At 37.1% G+C, this 12,745-nt stretch overlaps 1 protein-coding gene across 1 annotated transcript in view; it reads right to left on the reverse strand.

The window, feature by feature from the left end:
* Positions 1-12,745, reverse strand: part of ghra (growth hormone receptor a) — a 48,846-nt gene that overhangs the window by 5,397 nt on the left and 30,704 nt on the right. The window contains exons 3-9 of the mRNA XM_020937957.2: positions 10,953-11,082; positions 9,844-10,010; positions 7,007-7,185; positions 3,969-4,122; positions 3,704-3,794; positions 3,251-3,320; positions 1,540-1,775 (exon numbers count right to left, since the gene is read on the reverse strand). Of these exons, the coding sequence (XP_020793616.2) occupies positions 1,540-1,775; positions 3,251-3,320; positions 3,704-3,794; positions 3,969-4,122; positions 7,007-7,185; positions 9,844-10,010; positions 10,953-11,082 (1,027 nt within the window). The remainder of the gene's footprint in view (positions 1-1,539; positions 1,776-3,250; positions 3,321-3,703; positions 3,795-3,968; positions 4,123-7,006; positions 7,186-9,843; positions 10,011-10,952; positions 11,083-12,745) is intronic.

A 12,745-nucleotide genomic window follows, 5' to 3' on the forward strand; every position in this document is an offset into this window, starting at 1 on the left:
CTGTGTAGACTACATGAAGAAGCACTTTTAAGTCTTAGTTCTTTGGTTTAAATCTTGTCAAGGCATTTTAAAAGGAAAAAGTAGCATATTAACAGTTTTGTTAGCCTCCACAAAATATCGTAATAAATATCGTACCGTGAGATGTATATCATGAAAATATCTTACAGACAGATTTGGATATTGTTACATTCCTAATCGTGAGCCTCCCCACCATATCACAAGCTTTCCCACGATATCGCAATAAATATCATACCGTGAGGTTTATACTGTGATGATATCGTTACACCCCTAATACAAAAGAAGGAGCAAAGTGCTGACCCATACGTATGTTATTGAGATGTACTAATAACTTAAAGATACAATATGTAACTTTTCTGGTGGGGGTCTGCTACTTGCTTGTTATTGCTTTGCCTGGAATGTTTTCTCTTATCTGACCTGACACTTTAGTTCATGGCATCTTCATAGAGAAAGAATTTAATGCCATACTGAGGAACATTCCAGTGAAAGTATTAACATCTTAACAGAGACAAGCATGCGGTGAACCTCCTCCACCAGAAAAGTGAAATGTTTAAAGGTTTTGTTTCCTCAGTTGTCAAAATAGTCTGTTGGTGTCAAACATATTGTGTGTGTTACTGTTAAACCGTTAAAGCTCTTCTTGTGAAATATGATTTGACAACACATGCCACCAGGACTAAACATAAGACCTGGGGGGACAGGGCCCTCTCCGCTGCTGCCCCCACCCTCTGGAACTCCCTACCCAAACACATCAGAGATTCATCCACAGTCTCCATGTTTAAAAAAGCCCTGAAGAGCCACCTCTTTAAAACCACCTTTCATTAACTGTCTTTTTCTCTTGTTTGAATTTGTTTGTCTCCCCATGTAAAGCGTCTTCTTTGAGTATCTTGGAAAGCGCTATGCAAGTGTTATGTATTATTATTATTATTATTATTATTATTAGTGTATCAATGTTCTTAGCCCTGTTTTTTCCCCTCAAAAATCTATACATGGTCAACATCTGCTTTTGGAAACTTTTTTTTTTTTTTTTTTTACACCACTAGAGGGAGTGCGAATTTATGAATCACTAGAAGAACCTAATCCCCCCCAAATAAGCTTCCATTAAGTCATGTAATATATAATGGAGATCACCAGCGATTAGAGTTCAGAGACATTGTGGAGGATAAGCAGTTATGTGCTAATTCCAGAAAGTATGTTTAAAACAAAAGATGCAGCAAAATGCTTCAGTAACTTTGCAGTTTATAAAGATTCAGACATAGATTTAAAATAAAATTATTATGAGAATTTTAATATGGGAAAAATTTACTTCCAGAACTGATGGATGGGTGGTCACTGTTGAGCTCCATTCTGTCATTTTGAGTGTACAAATATTTAAAGGTTGTAAATTTGTCTCTGAACAGAATAAATCACACAGACTGAACACTTTCAAATTCAAACTAATGACTCTATCTTTCCACAGCCCTTTCACCCCCCACCTCCTTACAAGTCTGAACACATGACCTTCTATACGTGTCTATACATTACCAGGTTGTGTTGGAGCTCCCTATGTGCATGAGGTTTCCGACAGGTTGGGACAGAGCCAGGAGTCGTTGGGTGTCTGAGCCCTGGTTGTCTTCTTTCTCTGCACAGTCGGCTCCGTCAGTGTCCACTTCTATGAACTCTACCCACGGCTCGTCCTGGTAGAAGTCAGGTGCATGTGCAGACAGGCCACCCATTCCACCTCCACTCAGGATCAAATTCAACTCTTCTAATTTACCTTTCTGCAAAAACATCGGCAAAACACAAGGGGCTGCTGTTATTGTACATACATTTTAAGGTCCTATATTGTTCAAAACTGACTCTTCTGAGCTTTACGCTATTTTAGAATGCTGTTATGTCCTCAAAAATTATCCAAATTATTGTAGTGAAGGTGTATAGATTTTAAAAACATAATGTAGCACTTAAATGAAGTACAACATGAAGTACTTTTAACATTCAGTACTTTTAACTCCTATATTTGGGATTTTATGTCATACAAAACTATGCATTATTTGTACATCTAAAGCAACTTTGTTTCTATAAAAATGTGAACAAAATCTTAAATCTCGATATATACCCTTCATTGTTGAGCTCTCAATAGAGGTGTCACAGACAAAACCAACTGTGTAATGTTTATTGTAGCAATAAACAATGTTCCCAAGGGACTACGTGTTTTTAGAACCCACTGCATCTGGGAGTAATTTCACACAATACCAAAAGTGCCAACACCCCCCCACCCCACTCTGCGTTCAATTATCTGTAGTGGTCTTTCTGTCCCCTGGTAAAAAACACTTCACCTGTTTTCATTTGAAATTATGAACAAACCTTTTTAGTGCGATACAGAGGAGGACGCTGGACAATAAGCGGACACCAACGCAGATGAGCAGAGGGCGACTGTGGCTAATACTGACACATGGAGGGTCTGCTTTTAATCACAATTACAATAGCAACAGAACCAAAACAATACTGGTTATACAATACCCTTTATGTAACCACTTTGTAAACAAAGCTAACTGCTATAAGACAACATCTGGCCCTCTCTTTGTATTAGTCTATCGATGAGAGATGTTGGGACCTAGTGAATTTTGAAGGAAATGCTCAATACCCAATAATAATCTCGATACCACAATTATATTAAAACACAGGCCATTTTCAACACAACATAATTATCATGTGGTCCTATACACTAGTGGTTCTCGAACTAGGGTACCACATAAAGGAGCTTGTGTACACAGGTGGCACATGGATTCCTCTGCAATGCAAATATTTGCATAATTTAGAGTCAATATAATGCAAATTTTTGTCCTCCGTTGGGTTGGTACTTGTTTAGAAGTAGGAAAGCAGTTTTGTAATCTTGTTGTATCCATAGTTAAGACCTGGTTTTAATGTGGTGGTACTTTAAAGGTTAAAGATTTTCTAAGGTGGTATTTGGTATGAAAAATCTGTGAACTTTTGCTTTACAAGGAAAGGCAAGTTAGTCTTATATAAAAATACAAAACAATACTGATACTTGTTCAAATAAGTATCTAGTTTAAACACTGGCTTTAGTATCGATTAGTATTTGAGCTTAGATTCTGGACAACCAGAGCTCAATAATAATAATAATAATAATGTAATTTTCCATCTATCTCTATTTAGTCGTAGGGAAATTTTCAGATTTGTGGGTGAAATTTGTGATTTCAAATGTGTCTCTGTAGTCATAAATATGAACACAAACCTTTAGCAGTTCTGAGTCTATTCCCTTTATTTTGGGAGCTGGGACTGGAGGCAGTAGAATCATCATTAATCTAAAAAAAAAATATATAAAAAAATTAAGAATAGTATTTTGACCAAATTATTTAAGGTACAATGTGTAACTTTTCTGGCGGAGGGTCATTTCTTTGCATGAAATGTTCCACAGTAAGGCATTAAACAAATATATCTTGTATTTATTCAATTACAGGTGTTTTTATTACTCCAAACTACAGCTAAAAGATACATTAATATCGTCTGCGTGCCCACTTCTTATCTACAGATCTGACCTATAACTGGGCCTTATGATGTGCCCTGCTTGTCTCCATGGAGGTAGATAAAATTAAATTAAAAGGCCATACTGTAGAACATTTCAGGAAAAAAAAATACATCTACATGGACTCTTAAAAATTATGTCAGACAAATATTAGAATTTTACCTTTGCTGTTGAGACACAACAATAAACATGAGGATAATAATGAATCCAGATATTCCAAATATGAGAGCCAGCATGACGGGGAAGCTGGTTCCTAAAAAAGAAACACAATTAAAATAATTTGTTATTTCTGTCAATTATTTTGAATTTTACTATCATTTATTTTTTTTGCTCTTTGTCATTATATTGTAATCTGCAATCTCCTTTGTCCAAGTAATCTGAGGATCAATAAAGTCTCAGTAATGACAAAATCAATAAATAATCTTACCGTCGTCACCACTGCCCATGACTTGAATAAAGATGGATTTGCTGAATTCTCCAAACTTGGTGAAAGCCTTCATCTTACAGCGAACGTGGACCTCGTACTCGCGTCCAACGTGCAGTCCGTAGATCGTCTGCTGAGGGTCGGACGGGATCTCCAACTACAACAGAGGAGGCAAATAGTGTTAGTTAAAGCTGCACTATGTCAGGTCTGCCATATTTTCTTCTCCATGGAGATGTTATTTGTTAGAATAATTGTATATATATTATCCCATATTTGCTATATTTTCTATGTATTTTATTTGTGTGAATTGTGTGAATAATCTCTTTGTGCTTTAGAAACTGTATGCAGTGACCCTCCACCCATGTGCACAACGAGAGCACAACGGCTGAAGCAACGCTCTGCTAGGAAGAGACAGTTCTCAAGGATTGCAGGGAAGGAACTGTCCCTACGACTCCCTGACTACTGAATGCTGCGTAGTTGCATCTTGCCAGTCACCTGCTATTGATCATACATATTTGTACAATGAATAATGATGTCTGGTGTTTCTGCTGTTTTCACCCCCTCCCTTTAGAGCAAAGAAACACCCATTGTAACTAAGGACCACCCTATGGAAATAAAAAGAGAAGACGGCTCTGAGTGCATCAGGGTGGGTAGAGACTGTAAGTGAATGCACTCTCTGTCCGTTCTCCTCGCGAGTAAAACCTGATTAATCTCTTGTCTTTCTTCTTGTTTTTACAATGTTTAGGTGATTATTGCTTTCCCTGGAATGCTCAACAATATGTTATTAGACTTATACATCTTGTCTTTTTATTGTAAGAAAAATAAAAATAAAAAATTGTTCAATAGCAAAAACAGATATTGTTTTGCCAAAATGCCAACTTTTTTTCCTCTAAAGATATAAATGTATAGACAATATTATTCAGAAGGGATGAAATCATTTTTTTTGATAGCAGTAAAATACTTTTGGCTTCTGTTTTTGCAAATGAACACTTCATATACATGCATTCTTACAGTGAGCAGATCGAATAGAGTAATGTCTTACTGTGGAGCATTCCAGGCAAATTAATAACATCTCCATAGAGGCAGGAAGGTAGGAGATTCTCAAATAGAAAAGTTACATGGTGCATCTTTAGGTAGGCCATTTTTAGATACATAAATTTAGAATGTAATCTGATAGACCAAATATCATGTAAATAAAAAAGGTCACGCTAAATCACATCTGAAAGTATGGTGCAAGAAACAGAAATTACTTTACTTTACTTAGCTTTTTTGTGTATAGCTTTTCCCCAAATTGACACCAAAACACTGACTTAAAAGGTGCACTTCAGATCTGTAGAGAGCTGCCCATGTTCAAATAAGGAATTATTGTATTTTGAGCAGTAAAAATATCTGTAATTAATAAATGTTCAATGTACCTTGGAAGATTCCAGATTCCAGTGCACCTTTAAGTAAAAGTATGTATGTATGTATGTATGTATGTATGTATGTATGTATGTATGTATGTATGTATGTATGTATCACTCAAGTAGAAATCCAGAAACTACTGTGTTTGCTTCTTCAAAATATCAAAGTTAAATTTAAGCAAACGTAACAGAGCAAATCTACCAGAGCACTACCACCATTGTTTGTACAAATTTGTTTGTAAATGCACAAGATGTAGGACAAACTGTCAGAGAGGAAGCTTCTAAAAACAGTTGTGGCTCTGCTTTGAGTGGACAGGCAGGCTGGGGGGTAAAGAATATGAGCTTGTTCAGGGTCCCATGGCCTCTGACCCACCCAGCCCTCCCTGCACTTCCTTCAAGAAGGCTGAGATTTCCCAGAGGGCTTTACTCAGGCTTCCAGAGGCTTGCCAACAAAGCTACATACTGCCCTTCAGCCCAAAGAGTTCACAGGAGGGGGCTGAAACTCAATACTGTCCCCGCAGCGTACATACACTTTCTTCAGTGCAGCAAAAGCATATGGGTATATGGGTAAGTATGAAATAAGTATTAATAAGAAACACAAACTTTGGTTCACAGGGACCATAGCCATTTTTTTACTCTGTGTACTTAAAAATATACCTTCATCTCACACCAAGAAAGTTATATATTTTCCCTGTGGGTTTCCCCATCAACCCAAAATATGTACAAAAGGTAAAATCCTCCAACTGACCAAACCAAGCTCAAGATCAGACAAGTTCCCTCAGCGGCATTCAAGAATGGGTCAAATGGATAAAACAGGAAAAAATGTATAAATGGGGTGGGTAAAAGCTTTCTTTTTTTTCAGTTGAAAGGTTAATGACTAGTAGCCAGGCTGGTGCCACCTAGTGCCTCCGCTCAATTTCATTTCTCTCCAGCGACTAGGTCAGGAATCGGAATACACTAGATGGTTTGCAAAAACCACAGAAGTTGTAGACCGTACACCGGCCAATCAGCAAAGAGCTGTACCATGACGTCAAATTCAAGCGCCTGTCTGGGTCCCTTTTGTGGTACAGCACAACAGTAAACAAAGCGGTCGAGATGGATGAAGCCATACATTCTGTGTTGGTAACGATTCCCAAGAGGATTTAAAGATGGAACAAAAAGAATGTTTGGTGAATCAAGGGGAAAGACATTATTGCCCTTCTTTCTCCGAGATTTGGGAAAAGACTAAATGACTAAGCCTGTCACGTGACTAAATTTGAAGCAAGATATCCAGTATTTCTACAGAGAAATATTGAGATAAACGATGATATTGAAATTACTTTATGTCACTGATTAAGACTAAAATAAAACAATATAATCCCAGTAAGTCATTTTTAGACAGTCTCATTAAAAGCCATGAGCTTCAACACATAAATAGCAGAATGAAGCAGTAATTAGCCACAAGAGTGACTTCTTCAACCCTCTAGTGCTGAAATTTTATTCGCATTACATCTAACAAAAGAAAAATCTCCCTACTTTTGCAAAGAAAACACACCCAGATTAAATATTAAGCCCCAGTAATATATTCTTCCAGTTTACATATATTGAACGTTAAATCAATATAGTAATTGCTGCGACAGGCCTATAAAAGACACAAACCTTTTTCCAATTAGTGGAGTTGAGTTCTCTGTACTGCAGCTCGTACTCGACGCGCATCCATCCAGTCTTGACGTCTGCGGAGGGCGGAGGGTCCCAGCTGACCAGCACGTCATAACTAAGGCCAGAGGGGCTCGGGTTCAACAAGGTCCAGTTCAGAGCCACGGGAGGGTCCGGGCGCACTGAGAGGAAATAGCACAACAGACAGTTAGGGGTGTGCAACCCAAATAACATTATTATACCTACAATCACTTACAAAAAATGAAATTACAAAAATAAATCTATGTTTGATCAGTTTCATTTTGATTTGAGTCTGAGTTTTATTTCACCTAACGCCTATGTCCGCCCTCTGTCCTCTACAAATTTCAAATAAAAGCGCTGATATGACACTTTTATTCCTGTTAGCTGCTGACGTAAACACATTGTACATTATTTCAATTATGACCCAAATACACATGTTCAAGATTTTGTTTTTCTCATAATCAAGCTCCCTGGCATTTGTAGCATCAATATTTGCAATCACAATTAAATTAATTAGAAACAATGAATATATATTTGCTATGATAAAATGTAACTTTAAAGGGCCCATATTATGCTATTTTCTGATGTATGTTATAAAGTTGTTTCCTCACCAAAAACATACCTGGAGATGTGTTTTATTTCATTCACACATGTTTAAGACACAAACCTTGCATAGTTAGCTGAGTTCTTCTCTCAAAAGAAAAAGCTCTGGAGCTTTGGAGATGTAAACAGATTAATAATGTGAAATTACCCAAACAGGAAACAAAACACAATTCAAGGTATGTTTTTGATGACACTGATGAGACTGATGACATTTTAACATGACTTAAATCTCACAAGTCATTATTCTGCAATTCAGGACCTTAAAAAAATCCATCCATAATGTAAATCTTTGATGTGATATGATATGAGGTGGTGAAACATCAAAACAAGCCTGTGAAACAGATAAGCAGGTGACATTTGTGAGTTGAGCTGATAGAAACCAAATGGGTGTCATTGGACAAAGCAGAGTCTGACTCTGTGCAGAACAGTAAATGATCATAATTGGCCATTTTCCTCCACATCTCTGTATGTTTATTCTGAACAATATATTTTATGTAACAGTCACAGTCCTCTGCTGGTGCTGGTCTTTGTTCAGTGAACTGCAAGTATTTACCACCAACTAAGCTGCAGCACCTTTCAGTTTCAATTATTATTATAATTTTAACCTAAACTGTCTTAACCCAGTTTTTCTTGCTTGTTTTTCTTGTGTTTTATTATTTATTTTTATTGGGGTTTACTGTTGTATGTAAAGCATTTTGGTCAGCTGTGGATCTTTTTAATGTGCTTTACAAATACATTTGACTTGACTAATGAAAGGTGTGTGTGTTGCTTTAAAGCGACCATACTCAATTAGACTGGCGACCCATCAGTGTTGAATTCTCACATTATCACTAGATTCTGTTTACTGCTGTCTGTAGTCCAAATCTGCCTCTATAATTGCCAGCCAAGTCAAGCTTCACAGGACTGGAGCCGAACATTACGGGTGATGTCGACTCCTTTAAGGCCCCCAAACACGACAGGAGAATTTGTCCGATTTACACTGCGATATGCTTCTTCTAGAGTTCTGAGAGGTGTGAACTTTGCATCTTTGTGTGTGACTTTGAAGCCGCTATGCTCCTCATGTGTGGTGTCAGTGTGACTCTGAACTGCTCTGTCAGATCATAACAGTAAAACATCACAACGGCACCAGCCAATAAGTGTGTCAGACACAGACGGAGTGACAAACACCGAGGCTCTAGATACAAACTCAGGAAACAGCAAAAATAATTATACCCACCTTTTGAAAAGTTGTAAATATAAACTGCAGCCTCTCATCCACATTATCCATAAAATTTGTCCTCTGCATTAAAAATCACATATTTGAAGTACTGCACCACATTTTATAAATTATAATAACATACTTGCATCTAAACTAAAAGTGCTGTGCTCTGATCTTTTGACCACAGAAGAGTCTCAAAGCGAGTCGTTTTACTTAGACAGGAAACAGCTGACGTGAGGAGTGCTCACAGCTTTGTATCCTGAGGTCCGCAGCCATATCCCACAGCCGTCTTTTGCAAGCAGAGATTTACAATTCTTAAATCTTCTTAAAATTCTTTTAAAAATCGTTTTGTGTTCATTTAGTGTGTGGTAGCCTTTAATCCACTTCATTATACAGTCTATGGCCTAAACAAAAGCCAGGTGAGGGGAGGGGTAACAGGCTGTCTGCCGTTAAAAAAAAAAAAAATCTAATAAACTTGCAGATGGTAGCTTTAAGACATAACTTAAAAAATATGTATCATTTATGAGCACTGAAATTCACTTCAAATCGCACATTATTCAAGAAAAAAATCTGTATGGAAACGTGAAGGCTTTGCTTAGAATATTTCATAATTTGGCAATAAAAAGATCTATCTTGCATTGATTCAGTTAGAGGTGTTTTTATTACCTTGACAAATACCATACTGTGCGGCTTGCCTCTCCACAGATCTGTCCTTTAAGTTAGCCAGGCATCACCTGCTTATCTCCATGGAGTTTATGCCATACTTTGTAACACTTCAGGCAAAATATAGGCAACAGGCAAATAAATGTGTGTGACTGAATGTCGTTTTGGCTGTTGTTATACAATGAGCTACTGCAACAAAATCATTTCCATAGCTAATCTTTATTCTAGACAAGAATAGACAAGATATATCTAGACAAGCAGTTGGTGAACCCTTAATTAGAAAAGTTAAGTAGTGCAATTTTTAAAATGATATTGCCAAAACTATGTATTACATTCAAAAACACAGATTTCTCACCGATATCGGGCAAAGAGAAGCAGTCGTATTCATTGACATATGTCACATTGTGAACATCGAGCTCCAGACAGTAGGTGAACCAGGTGGTGGTGTGGTCAGCGTCAAAGAAACACTCCTGGTTTAGGTAATTATACTGTGGGCACTCGTTACGCTCAGTCTTTGCAGGGCTGTGGATCAGATGCATAAATATGTTAAAAAGTGAAATGACTTATGTTTAATTATGTTTTCTATATGTTCATAGTTAAAAGCTGTACAGACTTTTTTCCCATAACACACAGACTAACACACAGTATGAGCTCCTACAGTGTGGGAGGAGACACGTTTATGTAAAAAAAAAAAGTCCATAAAACATTAACAATTTGGACTGACTGTGCTGATGTGTGGAGCCTGAGTGATTACTCTAGGATATTGTCCAGCTCTAGATGTTTCCCTTTTTTGTTTTCTGTTATGTCATAGTGTGTCTGTATGTTATTTTAATGCGACTGACCCCTGCCCCCAGCCAAATTAATCCATAAGGAGACAGAATAAATGAAAACCTGAAATCATGCGAGCTAAATCTGTCATGCTCCAGTACACATATTGTATAAGCAGCTCTTGAGGCCAAAACAAGTCTGCTGTGTACTGTCTGCATCTAATTATACAGCGTTTTATTGTCAGATAATCAGAAAGTATGTGTTAGCATCCTTTAAACTCATTGTGTGGAATAATTAGGATGTTGTTGTCATGATTTTAACAGACTAAAAATCAGATACAGAGCATTTAATGGTGCATTGTGTAACTTTTCAGATGGAGGGTCCATTCATTTTTTATTTATTTTTTTTTCATGGAGGCGCTATTGCTTTGTCTGGAATGTTTTCACAGTATCACCAAACCAGACTAAATTAGAAGTCAGATCTGCGGAGAGGCGATCCTGCTCACAGTCCGAATGCCAGGTTTTAAATGTATTTTTGAGCTGTAAAACGACCTCTAATTGAATAAAAGTAAGGCAGAGTTGTTTAATGTTATATTAAGGAACATTCCAGGCAAAGCAACGACATATCCATAGAAACAAGCAGGTGACAGAGCTCCAACCAAAAAGTAAAGCAGAGCTCCTTTAAATCCACAATTACCTTTTCTTTATGTAGAAAATCTTCAGATCTTCAGGAGACGAGATATTCTGGAAACTGCCGGGGCTCCACCAACAGCTGAACGTGGTCATGTCTCTCGAAATACACTCAGTGAAATGAGGCACAAGAGGAGCTGCAAAACAAAACACAGTCTTTTTGATACATTATAATTATTATAACCATTCTTAAGATATCTATTAGCAATATTACCAAATCAAACTAAATAGAACAAAGTCAACTACAGTACCTTTGTAAATAAAAAATAACTTTGAAAATGCAACTTTTATCACAAAGCTGACATGCAGTGGGAAGGCGAGTTTAAGTGCACTTGAAAATTCCAATCAAAAATGTAATGTTCAAAATGAAATGATTTCTTAAAAAGGTGAGAAGGGTGCAGATAAAATCCAATCATATGCACAGCTAAAAAAGCACTACTTTCACACTAGACTTGAGTAGAGGCCCATCTCATATCTTCAGGAAGACTGCTCCAGATTTTAGCAGCATAAAAGTGAACACTGATTCCCCATGTTTAGTCCTGGTTTAGTCCTGACTCTGGCAGCAGGAGGCCGGTCCCTGGGGTCCTCAGAGTGTGAGATGGTTCATATAACACTAACTAATGTCAGAGATGCACTTTGGTGCACAGAGACAATCCAAGCTGCTAAGGTGAGACACTGCAGGTAGGATAACCTGGAGGATAGGCCATAATCTTAAATTTAGAGATATCTATATATTTTGAAACTTCTTCTGCATCTTACTCACAGAAATGTAAGAAAAAAAGCTTTACAAGTTTTGTTTTGGGTTTTTTTCCCATCATGTAAAAATTATGACAAAAATGACAAAAATAAGGCATTTGATGTGTAAAAAATGTCCAAATTGAAATTTTTGGGACATAAAAAAAGAAAAAAGAAAAAAAGAAATATGAAAAGAGCCTGCAATTTCTTGCTTCTTTTTGTTGACATATTAGATACTAAAAAATATACAGATTTATGTATTTATTTATATTTATATCTTATTCAGTATTTGAGTAAACTAGATCTGACAAAAAATGTGTCTAAAAATTCAAATTTCACCTCAGTTTTTTGTAAAATCTTTAATAAATCAGACTTGGAATTAGATAAAAAAAATCCTTATATACAGTTTGTCAAAATCATAGACACGTACAGATTGGACATTTTGGGGGAAGGAGGAGCTGCTTTAAGAGGTGATCCTTACATCCCTTTCGGGGGAAAATGCATTTTGAGAAAATGACTTTTGAAGTTAGAATGTTATTTATAACTCTATGGAGGCAAGTTGTTCAAATTAAATATTAAAAGATATTTCGGTGTACAGTGAATAATTTAGTTGTGTCCACATGAGAACACATGCTCAGAGATCAAACTGACCAAAAACAAAAAATTGACAAAATGAGCTGTGCCTGGAGTGTTTCGATTCTCTGAGCCCTATGAAGCCAGTGCAGAGACTCAGAACTAGACTGTCCACTGCTTCTAAAATAGACTTAAACAATTTGAGCATTTCACATTTTCTTTTAACTCCTGTGAGATATTGAGAGGTGCATTAAGATCACCCAAATTCCACAGCCTGACTCAGCCTCTCCGGTGCTCTTCGTCACTCATCATCATCGCCACCTCCTTCGCTCTGCCAAAAGTCCAGTGCAGTTTCTCATCTGGCCCAGAGGAACGGGGCCTGGCGCAACCATAAATAAAGCACTGAGAGTATCATTGATTTCTACTGCACTCCCCTCTCCGCTCCAGAATAAATCACAGCCTCGCTCAGAACATAAACACACTTCAGCCCCA

Source organism: Boleophthalmus pectinirostris, unplaced genomic scaffold (assembly GCF_026225935.1).
Source record: "Boleophthalmus pectinirostris isolate CB_2022bp ecotype Guang Dong unplaced genomic scaffold, ASM2622593v1 HiC_scaffold_4, whole genome shotgun sequence".
Taxonomy (NCBI): Eukaryota; Metazoa; Chordata; class Actinopteri; order Gobiiformes; family Gobiidae; genus Boleophthalmus; species Boleophthalmus pectinirostris.